Source organism: Dasypus novemcinctus, chromosome 13 (genome assembly GCF_030445035.2).
Source record: "Dasypus novemcinctus isolate mDasNov1 chromosome 13, mDasNov1.1.hap2, whole genome shotgun sequence".
In the NCBI taxonomy this organism is placed as follows: Eukaryota; Metazoa; Chordata; class Mammalia; order Cingulata; family Dasypodidae; genus Dasypus; species Dasypus novemcinctus.
In genome coordinates, this window is record NC_080685.1 from 111733067 (window position 1) to 111752314 (window position 19248).

The window sequence follows — 19248 nt, forward strand, 5'->3', positions numbered from 1 at the left end:
AGTCAGTGTCATAGTGGGAGAGATGTGTAGCCGAGGGCTTGACGGTTGTATGGAGTGATGGAAATGAAAGCCCAAGAATTGAAAGGGAGGTTTGAGGTTTATTTTGTCTGTCTGTACGGTAAGCCCGAGACTCGAAAGGTTGGTCATCACTGCAGAAAGCAGGTCATTGAGGAGAGTGCTAGAACTCGCTGCTAAAAGAAGATCGTCCATATAATGGATGATGTATGTTTCTTCAGGCTGGAAATGGGAGCGCAACGGCTCGAGGGCACAGTTGACATAAAGCTGGCACATGGTGGGGCTATTTCGCATACCTTGTGGTAGCACTTTCCACTGGAATCGGCGTGCTGCGCCCTGGTTATTGGTGCGTGGGACTGTAAATGCAAATCGTGGGCAGTCTCGCGGGTGAAGAGGAATGGAGAAAAAACAGTCCTTGATGTCAATGGTCGCTGCATGAAAATGCTGAGGGACTGCAGTGGGATGGGGGCAGCCTGGCTGAGGTGACCCCATCGGTTTGATGTGCTTGTTGATTTCTCGAAGGTCGTGGAGAAGGCGGAACTTGCTAGTGTTTCTCTTGCTAATGACAAAGATTGGTGAGTTGTAGGGACTGGTGGACGGCTCAATGTGCCCCGCTTGTAGTTGTTCTTCGATGAGGGCAGAGAGAGCTTGTAACTTGTGCATGGGCAAGGGCCACTGCTCGACCCAGATGGGCTCCTCTGTGTCCCATTCCAGAGGGATAGGGTCAGGTCTTGAGACAGGAGCAGTGGCCCTTAGAAGGGGGGGGGCAGCGCGGCTGAGAAGGCTTCTGTGGTGATTCGAGCTTTTAGCTGGCTGAGGACATCTCGTCCCCACAGGATGGTTTGAATTGAGGAAAGGACGAGTGGACGAATTTGGCCTTCGTGACCTTCTCTATCGTTCCAATGCAAAGGCTGTGATGTCTTCCAGGAGGTAGCAGCTCCCGTGGCGCCAATGACTTGAGGGCCGGTCTCGAGGGGCCAGTGGTTGAAGGCAGCGATTTTAAAGGGAATACAAGAGATTTCAGCACCAGAGTCTAAGAGCCCTTCAAGCCACTGCCCGTCGATTTTGAGCTCGAGGGAAGGTTTCTGATGACGTGTGATAGGCATTGTCCACATTAGGGCTTTGGAGCTCTCTTGACGGCCTCTTGGGAGAGGGGCTGAGGCCTGCCCCGTTGGGAGTTTAAAGGCTGTTGCGAGGAACGGCAATCGCGAGCCCAATGGTACCCTTTTCCACAGCGCGGGCATGGTGTGGGGGGGCCTCTCGGTCGGCGCAGTGCCTCGGCAGGGCGGGGAGCCGCTTGTTGAGGGCACTCGCGGATAAAATGGCCAAGTTGACCGCATCGAAAGCAGGCAGAAGCAGAGGCGGAGGACACAGCCATGGCAGAGGCAAAGGCATTAGTAAGCGCTTTAGTTTGAGGGTCAATATCTCGACAGGCTAAGACCCATTCGTGTAACTGCTTGTCGCGAAGAGGGAGGATAACAGTCCGGAAGGGTGCGAGGCACCCATCGAGAACTAGCTCTTTTGCTAACATAAATTGGGCGTCTTCATTGGTGATTTTCCGCTGACATGCTTCTAGAACGCGTGCGACAAACGCGGGAAAAGTTTCTTGTGGGTCTTGAAGCATTTGCGCAAGTTTGGTAGATTGCTTGGAGGAGACTAGCGAAAATGACCGCTGGACAAGGTTCTTTACTCGTTGCCAAAACCCTGGATCTATATTGACATAAGACTGAGGATTAGCAAAGCTGTTGACTCCGGTGTAGGCGTCCGGTGGATCTCTGACACCGATGCGGGCGTTCTCTGCTACTTGCTGCTCAACAGCATGTTGATAATAGGCACGCCATTCAAGAAACTGACCGGGCTGAAGGATGGCGCGGGCTAAGGAAATCCAGTCATAGGGGAGCGCAAGTTGGACTCCCAGTTCTTCTAACAATTGTTGGACATATGGGCTACCTATACCATCTTCTTTCACGGCCTTTCGCAGTGTCTTAATCTCTTCGGCCGTAAAGGGAAGCCAGGTCTGAGGGCGCTGTGGCGTAGGCAGCGGGTTGAGCGGGTAGAGCTGAGGGGCGGGAGGGTGCACTCTTCCGGAGTCGCTGTTATATGGTGGTGGCGAGGGATGAGCGGTAGCGGGAAACAAGTGAGGGAGTGGCAGCTTAGCAGCGTCAAGGCGGCAACAAGCTGGCGGCGGGACCCTTTTGAGCGTCGGACAAGATGGCGGCGAAGCTACGTCATTTCCGGGAGCCGGCCAAGATGGCGGCGAAGTCACGTCATTTCCGGGGGCCGGCCAAGATGGCGGCGAGGCTACATCATTTCCGGGGGCTGGCCAAGATGGCGGCAAAGCTACATCATTTCCGGGGGCCGGCCAAGATGGCGGCGAAGCTACATCATTTCCGGGGGCCGGCCAAGATGGCGGCGAAGCTACATCATTTCCGGGGGCCGGCCAAGATGGCGGCGAAGCTACATCATTTCCGGGGGCCGGCCAAGATGGCGGCGAAGCTACATCATTTCCGGGGGCCGGCCCGGGGGTTGACGAGACAGGAAGGGGCGGGTAAAGGCGAGAGGAAGCGCCTTTGTTCCCGCCGGCGGGCTCTGATCTGGGTGAGGAAGAAGCAGGAAGCACGCCATCTTGGGCAGGGGTGGAGGAAGGAGGAGGAGGTCCGCCATTCTGAGGAGCCACAGAAACGGTTTCTGTAGGCGGCGGGGAGTGCGAGCGGGGAGGCTCGCGCTCGAGAGCTGCGGCGAGCTGGTCAGACAGAGAATTCGTGTCTCTAAGATCATCGGGCTCATAATCATTGGGTTGTTTAATCGATTTGTCCCGGATGACTTCGGATGGTGCACCAAGGAGGCAGGCACGAACGGCCACGAGAGTAGGCAGCAGGCCGGGCGGAAAAGACCGCTTTTCATGCTCTATGGCAGAGGTAACTCGATCTATTAGCCGTGAGTACGTGTCCGGGCTCCAGAGCTGGCAGGTGGCGAGCCACGGATTGAAGGGGAGTAGTAAGTCCCAATATTTTTGGAGCTGTTTCAGGGAAACGCGAACCCCATTGGTATCAAGCAGGGCGGCTAAAAGCCGAACCTGAGGGGTATGGTGTGAAGAGAGGGAGGTGCCCATAGTGGGAGAAGAAAAGGCGGCGACGGGGTCCCTACCTGGAAAGCTGAAATGGTCGCCAGTAGACAACAACAACGGCTGACAACAGGGGCCGTACGGCGGTGGAAGGAGAGGATCCCGGACGAGCCCCCAAATGTGGGCTCGCTGGCAGTGATTAGCGGCCCACGAGGTCCGGGCAGCCTTCCACGGCTCGGCGGGAAGCCCCTAGACCAGCGTGTAGGCCTAGGTTCTCCAGGCGTGGGGGACGCGCGGTAAAAACCACGGAGACAGCCTGAGCGCAGGAACAAGTCTGCTTTATTGCGGAAGTACACTTGGTTATATAGGGTTGGGTGAAGGGAGGGGCAGGAGCTGGGGCGGATTACTACAGGGCGGTAGTGGATAGGCGGAGTTGTGCAGGCGGCTATGAGGTAGGCAGTAGCTGGGGAAGAAGGCAGATTATATGTTGGCAACGTGGGCGGGACTGGCGGGAAGGACAGCAATGGCTGGAGGAAGGAGATAGCAAAGGCTGGGGGAAGGGATGGAGGGAGGCAGCAACACATTATCATTTGTTTCAAGGTAGTCATTGATTTCTTTTGAGATTTCCTCTTTGACCCACTGTTTTTCTAAGAGTGTGCTATTTAATTTCCAAATTGTCATGTGAAGTCTGGGTCTCTGTCCCTTGCAAATTTCCAGCTTGACTCCACTGTGGTCAGAGATATTGTTTTGTATGATTTCAATCTTTCTGAATTCATTAAGCCTTTCTTTGTGGCCTAGCATATGGTCAATCTTGGAGAATGTTCCATGTGCGCTTGAGAAAAATATATATCCTGCTGTGTTTGGGTGTAATGATCTATATATGTCTATTAGATCCAGCTCTTCTAATATACTGTTCAAATGTTTTGTTTCTTTAGTGATTCTCTTTTGAGATGTTCTGTCCAGAGTTGATAGTGGTGTATTAAAATCCCCCACTATAATTGTAGATGCATCTATTCTTTCACTTAGTTTTTCCAGCGTTTGCCTCACATATTTAGAGGCGCCCTTGTTAGGAGCATAAATATTTATGATTGTTCGATCTTCTTGACAAATTGTCCCTTTCACTAAAATATAGTATCCTTCTTTGTCTCTCACAATTGTTTCACATTTAAAGTCTATTTTGTCTGATATTAATATAGCTACTCCTGCCTTTTTTTGGTTGTTGTTTGCTTGTATGATTGTTTTCCAGCCATTCACTTTCAACCTCCATGAGTCTCTGGGTCTAAGATGTGTCTCTTGTAGGCAGCATATAGATGGGTTGTATTTCCTTATCCAGTGTCCCAGTCTGAATCTTTTGATAGGTGAGTTTAATCCGTTGACATTCAGTGTTATTACGTTTAGAGAGTTATTTATGGTAGCCATATTTTGGTTGGATTTGTGTTTGTTATATTTTGTTTGTATTATTTTATTTTCCCCTTCTATTTTTGTCTTTCTTGTTGCTTTTACACTCTTCTCCATCTCTGACTGTCCTGTTTTTTCCTTTCTTCCTGCAGAATTCCCTTAAGAATTTCTTGAAGGGGAGGTTTCTTGTTGATATACTCTTTCAGTTTCTGTTTATCTGTGAATATTTTGAACTCTCCTTCATTTTTGAATGCTAGTTTAGCTGGATAAGAGTATTCTTGGTTGGAAATTTTTTTCCTTTAGTACCTTGACTATATCATACCACTGCCTTCTTGCCTCCATCGTTTCAGATGAGAAATCAGCACTTAATCTTATGGAGTTTCCCTTGTATGTGATGGTTTTCTTTTCTCTTGCTGCTTTTAGAATTTTTTCTTTGTCTTGAGCATTGGATAATTTGACAAGTATATGTCTTGGGGTGGGCCTGTTGGGGTTTATGACCAGTGGAGTGCGCTGTGCTTCTTGGATATGTACATCTGTCTCTTTCAGTAGATTTGGGAAGTTTTCATTCATTATTTCCTGCAACACTCCTTCTGACCCCTTTCCCTTCTCTTCTCCTTCTGGAATGCCTATAATACGTATGTTTGAGCGTTTTGCGTTATCATTCAGGTTCCTAAGTCCTATCTGGATTTTTTCTACCTTTTTATTGACCACTTCTACTATCTGTTTGATTTCCAATGCACTGTCTTCCACATCACTAATTCTCTGCTCTGCCTCTTCTAGTCTGCTGATGTTTGCTGCAAGTGTATTTTTGATTTCTTGAATTGTGGTGTTCATTTCCATCATATCTGTTATTTTTTTGCGCATGTCTGCAATTTCCCCTCCAAGTGTTGTCTTCACGCTGTTAACCTCTTTCATTACTTCATCAAATTTGTCAGTGATAAATGTTCTGAGATCTTTCATTGCTTGTGCGAAGTCCTGCCCCCCTTCCTGATTTTCAGTTTGTTGATTGGATTCAGCCATGTTTTCCTGATTACTGGTTTGGTTTGTAGATTTTTGTTGCTGTCTTGTCAACATTTTTTCTTTGACGGGTTTAATCAGTTCCTTAGCTTCTTTGTCTAGTCTTGGAGATTAATTAGCTGTTGTTTTTGCGTAAGTGTTATATCTTCTCTTTGTCACTTTGTTCTTCTTATTCCAATTTCTTATTGCTAGTTAAGCTCACTTTAAAGGAAAGTATTAGTGCTGGGGAAAGTCAATTGTGTAAGGAAGGAAAAAGTGTGAAGTAGTATTGGTGATATATGTTTACAAAGCAACAATATGAGTTCTGGGAGGATGGAGGTTAGATCATGTAAATTGTGTAGAGTTATAGTAGTAGGAAAGTACCTATAATGAGGTAGACGACTGAATATGGGAGGAATGTGGTACGTACTAAGAGGCTATTGTTTTCGTGAGAGAGGGAAAGAGAAAAGAAAGGTAATAGTTTCAGGGACGAATACCAGATGGAAAACTAAACAAAGGTATTAGAAATTAAGAGTTAGACACTTTGTGGATCAAAGAAAGGGAGATGGAATATAGGAGAGATAGCAGATGGTGGAGGATATCAAGTTGTAGGGGAAAGGGGATAGTGTAGATAGGCTAAATCTATTCACAGAGAAATGAGGCAGTGGAGGGTGAGGAAACCCAGCAAATGTGAGGTATTTCCTGTAGGACCTATTGTATTGTTAAGGTAAAATAGTATAAGAAGAATATTGGGGACAAGAAAGAGAGGATTGAAAAAAAAAAAAAAAAGAACAAGAAAAGCAACAACAACAAAAAATAAAAAAAAATAAAAAAAAACCAAAGAACAGAAACCCCGCCACCAGGCTCGGCTGGGCTCAGCTGGGCTCCGGTCCCCTGCCCGCCGCCCGCCGCAGCTCGGCTGGGCTCGGCTGGGCTCGGCTGGGCTCGGGTCCCCCGCCTGCTGCCCGCCGCGGCTCGGCTGGGCTCGGCTTCCCCTCCCGCCACGGCTCGGGGGGGCTCGGCTGGGCCCGGCTTTCCCGCCCGCCGCCCGGCGCGGCGCAGCGCGGCTCGGCTCTCCCGCTCGCCGCCCGGCGCGGCGCGGCTGGGCTCGGCCAAGCTCAGCTGGGCTCGGCACCCCCGCCCACCGCGGCTCAGCCGGACCCGGCTTACCCACCTACCGCCCGCCACCGCGGCGCAGCGCGGCTCGGCTCTCCCGCCCGCCACCCGCCGCGGTGCTAGCTGCCTCGGCTCCGCCTACCCAAGGATGGGGTCCTCCACACGTAGCTGGGATCTCCCGTGTATATTTCACAGATGGATCCTCTCTGTTACCTTCCCTCCAAATCGATGTCCAGACACCTCCGGACCAGGAAAAATCCCAAAACAGCCGGTTCCGAAGAGTCTCCAACGCCTCCCAGCCGATTCCCCCCAGGGGCTAGTAACCGGGAAGTTCACTCAGCCGCCATCTTGCCTCCCCCTCCTGAAAAGTCCCAAATTATATCTTATAGACCAGTCCTTTCCGTTACCTTCCCACCAAATCGATGTCCAGACACTTCCTGCCCTGAAAAAATCCCGAAAAAGCCTGGTCCCGGAGAACCTCCAGTGGCGCCCAGCTGCCTCTTCCCAGGAGAGATGGCAAGGCAAGCTCACTCAGCCACCATCTTGCCGGAAGTCTCCCTTACATCCTTAAAATTTATTCCAAGATAACGGATTCTTTTAGTTGATACAGCAAATGGAATTTTTCCCTTCATTTCCTCCTTGGATTGCTCTTTACAAGTGTATAGAAACATGACTGGTTTTTGCAAGATCACCCTGCAACTTTGCTGAATTAGTTTACTAGATCTAGTAGATTTGCTGTAGATTTTTCAGGATTTTATATATACAGGATCATGTCATCTGCAATTTGGATGGCTTGTATTTCTTTTTCTTGCCTACTGCTCTGGCTAGAACTTCCAGGACAATGTTGGATAATAGTGGTGGCAGTGGACATTCTTCTCTTAATGACTATTTGCATGGAACATCTTTTTCCAGCCTTTCACTTGCAGTCTATTTTTCTTTGCATCTAAGGTGGGTTTCTTATAAACAACATACAGCTGGATCATGCATTTTTACCCATTCTGCCAATCTGTGTCTTTTGATTGGGGAATGCAATCCATTAAAATGCACTGTTACTACTGTAAAAGCAGTACTTACTTCAGCCATTTTGTCCTGTAGTTTTTATACGTCATTTTTTGTTTGTTTGTTTGGTCTCTCTTTTTCTTTACTGCAATCTGCTTTTCTGTATAGCTGATTGTTATGATGTATCTGGCTGATCTCTTTCTCACTGTTTTTTTAAACAGAAGTGTGACCGTTTCTTTATTAAATTATACAAAAAGGGGAGGGGAGGGGGCAACTCTGGGGCTTGGCCCCAAACCCGGCCTGGCGCTGTCTGAGAGGAGGGGATCTGGGAGAGCCAGGGACCAGCCAGAACAGGGATATGAGGAAATGAGGCTGGGGGTGCAGAGGCGGGTAGGAGAGCATATTAGTCAGCTAACGGGGTGCTGATGCAAACTGCCAGAAACCGGCTGGTTTTTATAAAGGGCATTTATTTGGGGTAGGAGCTTACAGTTACCAGGCCATAAGGCATAAGTTATACTTCCCTCACCAAGGTCTATTTTCACGTGTTGGAGCAAGATGGCTGCCGACGTGTGCCAGGGTTCAGGTTTCCTGGGTTCCTCCCTTCCCAGGGCTCGTTTCTCTCTGGGCTCAGCTCCTCCGTTTTCTCTACAAGGTCAGCTGTAGACTGAGGCTCTCTAGGCTTTGCCTTGCTCCACAAGGCCAGCCGTCTCTTTCCCCAGGACTAGATTCTCTCTGGGCTCAGCTGCTCTGTGTGTTTACCCAGGATCTGGCTCAAAACTCCCAACTCTGTCTTTTGCCATGTCTTTTATCAACACCCTACCGATGTAGTCCAATCAAAGCCCTAGTCATAATTTAATTAAGTAAAAGTGAAACTTTAGACAGACCAGCTTACAAACATAATTCAATTACTATTTTTGGAATTTGTAAACAATGCCAAACTGCTACAGAGAGACTACTGGAGAAGGGGTGGAATCACAGAAGGTAAGGAGAGAGAGATCAAGGACAGGGAGAGGAGCAACTGGAGACCAGTGGGCGAGCTCAGATGAGCAGGTCAGGAGTTGGGACAACGGTGGGACAATGGTAGAGTGAGAATGGATGGGGCGATGTCCGAAGAGGTGGAAATGAGAGGCTGGGAGAGAAGAGGGTGGTGCTCAGGTGCTCAGGTGCCAGGCCCACAGCAGGGGGCTCACGCCAACGCCCCATTTCCCATCTTTTGTGGTTTGGGATCTGCTTCATCCTCCTCTTCAGCAGCTCTCTTCAGCGTAAGCCCTTTGTCATCCTCTTCTTCCTCTTCCCCTTCATCCTCCTCCTCTCCATCCTCAGCAGTTTCTTCTTCTTCCTCCTCACCTCCGCTCTCCTCCTCCTCCACTTCTTTCTTTTTCTCTTTCCGGCTTGCCTTCTCTTCCACCTTCTCTTTTTCTCCTTCAGGTCCTTGGCACTCAATTCAGCTACTGCCTCCACCCTCTTCTCCAAAATGGGGCTGGGGCTGGCAGGGAGCCAGGGTCCTGAGGCCAGGACAGAGGGACCTGGACGGTGGAGAGTGGCTGCGGTTGGAACCTGGCGCAGTGGCGGTGGTGGCAGCAAAAGCAGCAGCGGCGGCCACTCAGCAAGTGGGTCTCTGGAAGAGGCAGCAGAGGCGCAGGGTGGGGCGGGAGTGGGTCTGGAGCAGAGACCCACAGGGCTGCAGCTGCCCGGAGGGCGGGAGGTGTGGGCCGTGGCTGGTGCACTCAGGCCACGGTCACCCAGTCCTTGGCTCGCCACCTCCACACCAGCAGAGCTGCTGCAGTCCAGCTGCGCTCATTTCTCTTTCTGTATATTTTTAAAATACTCTGTGTTTACCCTGGGGTTTATATTGCACAACCTACATTTATAACCTACTAATTTGAAAGACACCAACTTGGCATCAACAGGATACCTATTCTGAATCTTCATTTCTTCACACTACTCCAAGTCACTCTCTCCAGTGTTTTCCTTTCAACCTGCAGAACTCCCTTTAGTAATTCTTGTAAGGCAGGCCTTTTGTTGACAAACTCTCAGTTTCTGTTTATCTGTGAATATTTTTAACTCTTCCTCATATTGAAGGAGTTTTTCAGGATAAAGAATTTTTGGCTGGCAGTTTATCTTTCAGTACCTTAAATATATCATACCACTACCTTCTCACCTCCATGGGTTTTGATAATAAATCAGCATACAGTCTTATTGTAGATTCCTTATATGTGAAGAATCCCTTTTCTCTTGCTGCTTCCAGAATTCTCTCTTTATCTGTGGCATTTGATATTCTGACTAACATGTGTCTCAGAGTAGGCCTATTAGGATTTATCCTGTTTGGAACACTTTGTGCTTCTTAGACATATTTATTTATGTCTTTCTTAAGAGCTGGGAAATTTTGGACCATTATTTCCTCAAATATTCTTTCTTCCCCTTTCCCTTCTATTCTCCTTCTGTGACACCCATGATATGTATGTTTGTGTAGTTTGTGCTGTCAAACAAATTCCTGAGACACTGCTTAACTTTTTCCTTCCTTTTCCCTATCTGTTCTTTCAATTGCCCTGTTTTCTAGTTCACTGCTTCATTCTTGTGCTTGTTCAAATCTGTTGCTGTATGCCTCTAGTGTATTTTTAATCTCTACTGTTGTGCCTATCATCCCCATTATTTGTTATATTTCTCTGTAATACTTTCAAATTATTATTTATGCTCACACATTGTCTTAATATCCTTTATCTCTTTATCTATATTTTCCTTTATCTCCTTGAATTTAGGAGACTTGTTTGAACATCTTTGATTAGTTGTTCCAAAATTTGTGCCTCTGAAATTTTAATTTGTTCTCTTGATTGAGCCATGACTTCCTGTTTCATAATATGGCTTCCAACTTTTTGTGCGTATCTAGGCATCTGATTATCTTGACGAGTTAACTCTGAAGGTCAGGTTCTCCCTCTGGTCTAGGGATTTACAGATGATTGGCTTTGTGTTAAGGTTCTTCTTCGACACTTCATCCAACTTATTCTGGGCCCTTAGAATAGCCCCAGTTCAACTGATCAGATTTCTTCAGCTCTTATACATCTTGCCCTGGATATTTGGTACATCTGTTAAGACTGCCCCTTTTGTGTAACTGTTTCCCTTCCATGAAAAAACTTCCTTTCTTCTGTTCCTTTCCTAGGAATCTTGATCTGTTCTGTTTTTCTTCCCCAGAAAAATTTTTCACTCCAGTTCCTATGAGTTGTTTCATTCTCTCCATCACTCAGGGACCTATTTTCCTTACACTTTTTAGTAGTGGAAGACTTTCCCGTCTTACAGCAGTGCAGTTGCACAGACACACATATCCTTTTTTTTCCACTTTATGAGGCTTTTCTACCTCCAGTTTCTTCATTGTTTGGTTATCCTATCCTGGATAGCCAGATGGAGTCAATTCAGAAAGGTGAGTTGGCTAGAAAAGTCCGTTTTAGGTTCAGGGAGCCACTGACAGTAACAAGATTGAGTGAGTGTACTTGGCCACCACCATTCCATAGCATTTTCTCTTTTTTTGTCTCCTTTTCCTGGGGGGGCTCTTTTGTACACAGCACTCTCAGTGGCTTGTGTTCCACCCTGGGTCTCTGCAGACTTGGATCCCTGTGCCTGGATATGTGTGGGGTTCCAATTCACTACTGTGAGTCCTCTGCAGTCCACGTCCCCAGGGGAGAGTCACTGACTCTCTGGGGAGGTTTTTTCAGGAGATGCCTTACATCTCCGTGTTGATGACATCACCTCTATGTATGTTACTGAAGTTGTTAAGTTGGTAGTAAAGCAAAGAAGGTTGTTAGGAGATACTGAATATTACATTTAAGCCCCATGTAACCACAATATCAGAGAATACGCAAACTTACAGAGTCAGAAAGCAGAGTACAGGTTACCAGGGGTGAGGGGCAGGGACAATGGGATATTAATGCAAATGAATGTAGGTTTGGGGAGACTGGAAAGTTCTAGCAATGAATGGTGGTAAGGGACTGCAACATTGTGACTGTGATTAATCCCATCGAATCATGTGTTTGGGAGGGGTTGGCCTATTGCCATTAATCAATCAGAAGTTAGGCAGGACAGAAACTTTAAAAATGATAGAAAAGCAAAGCAAAGATCTGCAAAATACATTTCTTTACCTGTACATTCTTTGCAAATCAGATGCTAAGACTCCAGTGTCCACATATTTGCCACATCTGTTACTGGTAAGATACTGAAACGAAAATTTGATAAGTATAAAACATTCAGCATTTCAAACTCAGTGATTTTAATTGACAAACTGGAGATCACACTATTTCAACATGTTATACTTTAATGCAAACTGTTCATTAATAAAGCACACCAGAATCACAAAATAATTGTCAAATCTAGAACCAGAGAATTAACATTACTAATCACTATAACAATGCAGTAATAACAGCATTAACTAGAATAGGAGTAATGCATTAAGAGAGGGCTTACTACCACCTAGATTCCCAAATTCCATGCTGAGACACCCTGAAACACAACAGTAAACTCAAAAAACATCCATCAAGACGTATTTTAAATTCGAGGGAACCAATGATATTTAACACCTGTCAGACATTATAAGAATTACTAGCTTGAGGCAATTCATGGCTTCAATATTAAATCACCATTTATTTCTTTTGATGATGGTATATCTTTGGGAAACAGGGTTTTCAGTGGCTGCTGTGATAACAAGCAAATGGCATGCAAAAATCATTGTGAAACAGTAAATAAAGGTGGCTATATCAATCTGATTTCAAAGTATGAGAAGTTGTGTACTACCCAATAGGTACACAAATCCCATTAGTAGTTGTGGTTAAGAATGCAATATGAATATATTAATTTTCCTTTCAATTACTGCATATTATTATTTCAAACTATGTTATTTTGGCCTAAATACTTATAAGCTGCTTGGACCAACTACTTAATAAATAGACCTATTAGGTATTTCTTTTGGCCTCGGAGTACCATGAAAAATTTACTCAAAAACTAAGGGTGCCATGTATCAAAACTGTTTGGGAACCTTTGCCCTAGGCACCATTCTAGGGGCTGTTTACACATTATATCTTTTAATCTTCATCCCTACATTCTCTAAGAGTTAACTGATTAGTCTTGCCACTCTAGAGATGAGAAAGTTTAAATAATAACTTGCGCAGCAATACAAAATAAGTTGCAGGGCCAGAAGTGAAACCTGGACTAACTCAACAGTCTGTATTACCAATCTGTGTCAATACTTGCTAGTTATTCAGTCCAACTTTCCCACTTCATATAACAATTTCTTCCTCAAGAATCACTAACAGGTGGCGGACTTGGCCCAGTGGTTAGGGCGTCTGCGATTCAAACCCTGGGCCTCCATGACCCGTGTGGAGCTGGCCCATGAGCAGTGCTGATGCGCGCAAGGAGTGCCCTGCCACGCAGGGGTGTCCCCCGCATAGGGGAGCCCCACGCGCAAGGAGTGCACCCCATAAGGAGAGCCACCCAGTGCAAAAGAAAGTGCAGCCTGCCCAGGAATGGCACCGCACACAGGGAGAGCTGACACAACAGTGACGAAACAAAAAGAAACACAAATTCCTGTGCCACTGACAACAACAGAAGCGGACAAAAAGAACAACAGCAGCAAATGGACACATAGAACAGACAACTGGGGCAGGGGAAAAGGGAAAGAAATAAATTTTAAAAATAAATAAATCTTAAAAAAAAAAAAAAAACAAACAGAACAGACAACCGGGGTGGGGGGGGGGGAGGGGAGGGAAGAGAAATAAATAATAAATCTTTAAAAAAAAAAAAAGAAAGAAAGAATCACTAACACATGAATTTCTCCTATGACAAGAGACTCAGTACCCAAAATTGGATCATTCTGGTTTAAGCTGCTAAGTTTTGGGGTAATTTGTTATGCAGCAATAAATAACTAATACTCTATTTTAAAAAAGGCAAATGAACTTACACCATAAACAAAAATTAAACCAAAATGGATCAAAGATGTAAATTTAAGAACTAAAACCCTAAAATCCCTATCTTTATAGGGCAAACCTAAAACTCTATGTTTATAAGGGAAAATCTACATGAATTTAGATTTGGCAATGGCTTCTTAAATATAACACAAAAAGCACAGGCAATAGGGAGCCAATGTAGCTTACTGGCTGAGCGCCTGCATCCCATGTATGAGATCCTGGGTTCAATACCTGGTGCTTCTTAAAAAAAAAAAAAAAACCAAGTTTTAGGAGCAGATGTGGCTCGGGTGGTTGCGCACCTGCTTCCCCCATGGTAGGTCCCAGGTTCAGTTCCCAGTGCCTCCTAAAAATAAACAACATGCAAAATAAATGAAAAAACCAACTCAGGGGAGCCAATGTGACTCAGTGGTTAAGCACTGGTTTCCCACAAACCAGGTCCTGGGTTCAATCCCCGGCCCCCAGTTCCTTGGCGGGGGTGGGGACACCACAGGCAACAAAAGAAAAAGAGATAAACTGGACTTGATTAAAATTAAAAACTTTTGGGAAGTGGATGTGGCTCAACCAGTTGGGCGCCAACCTACCACAGAGGAGGTCTCATGTTTGGATCCTAGGGCCACCTAAAGAAGACAAGCAGACACCCACACTCCACCGCAATGAGCTAGACACCACACCTGCCGCAACGAGCACATGCCTAAATGAGGTGATACCAGCAGATGCTGCAGCCGTGGGGAGCAGATGTGGCTCAGGCCACTGGGTACTCACCTCCCATGCGGGAGGTCCCAGGTTTGGTTCCTGGTGCCTCCTGGAAAAGGCAAAGAAACAATGAGCAGACAGATGATAGACCCATGGGGGGGGGGGGAGTATATTAAAAATAAATAAAGCAAATAAATAAATCTTTAAAAAAAACTTTTGTGCAGGGGAATGGATGTAGCTCAGTGATTGAGCACCTGCTTCCCATGTATCAGGTCCTGGGTTCAATCTCCAGTACCTCCTAAAAAAATAACTTTTGTGCATCAAAGGACATTGTACAAAGAAAAGGAAAAGACACACAGAATAGGAGAAAACAGTTGTATCTGATAAGGGTTTTATATACAGAATAAGTAAAGAACTCAACAACAAAAAAGACAACCCAATTTAAAATAGGCAAATGACTTGAATTGACATTTGTCCAAAGAAGATAAAGCGTAGCTAATAAGCATATGAAATAATGATCAACATCATCAGCCATCAGGGAAATGCAAATCAAAACCACAATGAGATACCATTTCATACCCACTAGGATGCTATAACCAAAAACAGAAAATACCAAGTGTTGGTGAAGATGTGGACATAATGGGACCCTCATAAGTTGTTGGTAGAAGGGAAAATGGTGCAGATGCTATAGAAAACAATTTGGCAGTTCCTCAAAAAGTTAAATATAGAACTACCATATGACCTGGCATTCCACTCAAAGAACTGAAAACGGACTCAAACTTGTACAATGTTCAGAGCAGCATTATTCACAACAGTTAAAAGGTGGACACAACTCAAGTATCCACCAACAGATGAGTGAACAAACAATGTGGTATATATATACACAATGGACTATTATTTGGCCATAAATTTGTGTGCAGATGCCCAAAATATACTATTAAATGAAGAAAGTAAGCAGCAGAATAGATGCCATTGAGCCATTTGTGTGATTTTTTAAAAAAATGAACACAAAATTGTATACAATTGAAACTCTCCATGGTTATCCCTGAAATAAGAAGTAGGTATGAGAAGAATATTTTTCATTTATTCCCTATTATCCCTTTTAGTTTAAACCATACGAACCTATTACTTTTATAATGAACAAAGTAAAAATCAGCAGAGACCTGACAATGTCAAATACTGAAGGGCAGTCAAGTGTGGTGAGGACTTACAAGAGGCCACTGGATTTGGCAACTAGGAGTCATTGCTCAGGGACCTGAATAAGGAGGAGCCACTCATGTGAATATCCAGAAAAAGAGTAAATAACTCAGAGTGAAAGAATAACAACAGCAAAGGTCCTGTGCTTGGCAAGTTTTGAGAAGGCCAATATGGCTGAGTCAGAGTAAGCAGAGAGAGAGCAAAAGGAAACAAAACAAACCAAAAAAATAGACAAAAACATGTAGGATTGTTTAGGATTTTACTCTAAATGTCTAAGAGTACACTGAAGGATTTTGAGTAGGTCTCTGGGAAGTTCTGTCTTTTTCCTTTTAAAAGGATCTCTCTGGCTGCTTTGTGGGGAAGAAACCTTAGGTAAAAGTAGAGCCACAGAAATCAGTTAAAAGCCTATTGCAATAGTCTAATGGAAAGATAGGGGTTTGGACTACGATGGTGGGAAGGGCAGATGGTAAAAAGTGGCTAGATTTGAAAGTATAATGAAGGTAAAGCCAACCAAATTGTTAATGAAAAAGAGAATGATTCTGCAGGTTTTTGGTCTTAACAACAGGATAGATGATATCATTTACTGGGATACAGAACTCTAGCAAAGGACAGGTCTGGAAGAGAAAAATAAAAGTTCAACTTGGACGTGTTAGGTTGGACATTCAGGAGGAAATGTTGAGTAGCAACTGGATATACAAATCTGGAGTTCAAGAGGAAATGTGGAGTCATGAACATACAGATGGAATTTAAATCTATCCCACCGGATGAGGTCACCTAGAAATGAGGATAGATAAGAAAGGAGTATAAAGATAAAGAGGAGATAAGAAGGCAGAGATTCACGGCACTTCATCCGAAAATGAGATCGTGCACCGACAGATGAGAAAAACAAGGAGTAATCTCTCCTTCTAGCTCACTTTGCTTGCTAACTGCACCATTCCAAGGCACTTACCACACACTGCTTTCTACTGACGGTTATGAAAATGAAAAAACTCTAAGTATGGTACCGATTACAATGTTATCTGTTTTTACGATGCGTCTCCAACCTGACTTCAGGCTCTCTGAGAACAGAAATTAATGTATTCTTTATGGGCCCCAATGGACCTCGTAGGATGCGGGCATTTAAAGAACATTTCTGGCCAAACTTCACAAGACAGAACCTATAACTCAAAAGCTAACTCCACTTCAGTGATTTATCTACGGGCGCGGTGAACCAGGCCCACCCGGCTGCACCTTCCCACGGTCCGGGGCTCCTCCTACGGCGGGAAGAAAAAGCAGGCCCCTCCCCGGGCAGGAGTGGAATTAACTAGACTCACAACGAAACCCGAAGTAGGGCAGGCAGCTAGCCAACCTCCGCCTGGGAGTCGCCCGAGAGAGCCAGCGGCTCCCGGGGGCGGTGAGCGAGGACCGCTGCGAGGCCGAGCCGTGCTGGGTACATACCTGGATGACTCGCTGCTTCAGTTTACAATCCACAAACCTCGGCGGTCTCGGCTTCATCTCGCGCGTCCCGGAGGCCACAGGCGTGGGCTGCACTCCCCTGGCCTGGGCTCCACTCCGCTGGCCTGCGCTCTCTCCTCCACGTGAGGCCTGGAGGCTGCCCGTCTCAATCGCCTGTCTAGATGCATCCGAAATACGCTCCGCCCAGCCCAAGCCGTTCCACTCAGAACCGAAGTACAGAGAGTGATGAGAGTATTACTAGGAGAAGGAGAAGATTTGAAAACATCAGGGTGTTTCTAGGAGAATTATTTTTACAGGCATTTCCGACCGGCCCCGGAAGAAGGACCCCTTTGACCACGCCCAAATTTATTGATTGCCTAGGCACGGGCCCGCGGAGTCTGCTGGGAGGTTCCCGCGCGTGCGCTTTGCGGCTCGGTCTTGATGTCTTGTTCATAAATGATGGTTTTGTGTGTTACCTTCCAGCATTTCTAGCCACACATTAGTCTTGACGAAAAATCTTAGCAAAACCACGGACAGTAGAAACTGAAAAGCTAGGGACGATTAAAACAATGAAAACATACAGCCACGTTTCTGCTTCTGCTTGCGTCTCCCGGTAGTTACCTACGTCGTTGCGGCCCAAAAAGGGAGCTGCGAGTGAAAAGGAAGTACTGGTTTACCCAGATAATTAAGCCAGTTGTAAACTGTAAAAATAATTTGATTTTATGCTCTTAGCAACGGCTAATTTGTGAGCTCGTCCAGTGCAAGATTCTCATCTTGGCCTAGAAACTACCCAGAATTTTATTCAAGAGACTGCCCCCAAAAAATTTATGTGGAGACTCACAAACTGTCATTACTCATTAAAAGAATAAGCGGATGTGGCTTAAGCGGTTGAGGGCTGCTTTCCACACGGGAGGCCCTGGCTTCAGCTCTGCACGCCTCCTGAAAAGAACAGATGAGCAGACAGTGAGCAAAAACAAGACCAACAAGCAGAAAACGAGCGCAAACTACGAACAAAATCAATGAGCAAACAGGTGAAGGAGCCATGGGGGAGGGAGGGAATAAAAAATTAATTACCACCCAAAGAACTTAAAACAGATATGTGTATACCCATGTTAATAGCTGCATTATTCACAGTAGCCAAAGGTGGACACACCAGTGCCCATGAACAGATGAATGAACAAAATGTATGTAAACACACCTTGTAAGTGTGAAGCCAGCGCTCAGCTGCTAAGTCACATCGGCTCCCCTGAGTTGTTTTTTTTTTTCCTTTGTTTGCTTTTTGTTTTGTCTTTGTTTTTAGGAGGCACCAGGAACGGGGACCTTCCATGTGGGAAGCAGGTGCTCAACTGCTTGAGCCACATGGGCTCCCCTTAACAATTTTTGAACAAGTGGTCCCACAATTATGTAACTAGTCCACCCAAGTACTCTTAGTTGCTGGTTTCTTAAGAGCAGGGAATAACTGAAACTGTTTTAAGTGAGTTAATACTAGATATCAATAATAATATGCTTGAACATTTTCCTTTGGGATTATTTCCAATAATCATTCCCCTGAAGAGAACTTTATATTAATTCCAGTGTTCAAATTTACGGTACTACACATCTGAACCAAAAGGATTATTGAAGAGTAATCTGAGTGCATATATACATCTAAAGAATTTATGGCAGTTAATGAAATAGCTTCCATTTTTTCGTGGAGCCAACCCCACCTAGTGGTAGTGGCACATTTCACGTTCTGTTCATCAAACCTTGCCCTCCCAAATTTTGTCTCACTAGGAAACATCTTGTCTAATTGTGTTCTATAATCAGGGTGACAAAACAAAAAATAAACAACAAAAAAACACACACCAAAAAACCCGAATATAATTAGAGTAAAGTGGTAAAGTTATGTCCTTTTTGCTCAGGATGACCAGATTTTTTACTATTCCTTCAGCATAACTATGGAGTGTCCCCTTTCTCAAAAGGGTCCTAGTTTGGACAATAAATCATGTGATAGCCCTATGTATAATAGCAACAGAGGGAAAACAGCAAAAGTTTACCATAGCAGAGGTCCCTTACTGACGTTGGTAAGGGATGTCTGAATGCTGCAAACTGAAGACAGTCTCTACCCATGTTTTCAGAGGTAAAATAATTTTTTTTAAACTTTGTGTATTTATTTACTTATTTGGTAAAAGGCAAACAATTTAGTTTTCTAATCAAACTTTGAGATGATTGCTTCACTCATGTACCTAAACATGAATAAAATCTTTAAAAATATTTTCAACTGGCATATTATATATTAATTCTACAAATATTTGTTGTTTACTATGTGCCAGTTACTCCACTAAGATCAGAGGACACAATGGTGACCAAAACAGCTATGGTCTTTTTCACCCCCCCCTTGTGACTTTT

The 19248-nt window shown here is 45.2% G+C and overlaps 1 protein-coding gene and 1 pseudogene across 12 annotated transcripts in view; both read right to left on the reverse strand.

The window, feature by feature from the left end:
• The window catches only part of NVL (nuclear VCP like), a 167025-nt gene extending 149816 nt beyond the window's left edge, over positions 1 to 17209 (reverse strand). For 5 of the 12 annotated variants that reach the window (XM_058275271.2, XM_058275273.1, XM_058275274.2 and 2 more), the window contains exons 1-2: positions 16864 to 17209; positions 11719 to 11792 (exon numbers count right to left, since the gene is read on the reverse strand). In XM_058275271.2, coding sequence (XP_058131254.1) covers positions 11719 to 11792; positions 16864 to 16920 — 131 coding nt within the window. In that variant the 5' untranslated portion in view covers positions 16921 to 17209. Of the gene's footprint in view, positions 1 to 11718; positions 11793 to 14298; positions 14339 to 16863 lie in introns of all 12 variants that reach the window. The other 7 variants (XM_071207756.1, XM_071207757.1, XM_071207760.1 and 4 more) reach the window with 7 other exon arrangements.
• LOC139436358 (protein PRRC2C-like) lies at positions 8639 to 10955 on the reverse strand (annotated as a pseudogene).
• Positions 17210 to 19248: the final 2039 nt, after the last annotated feature.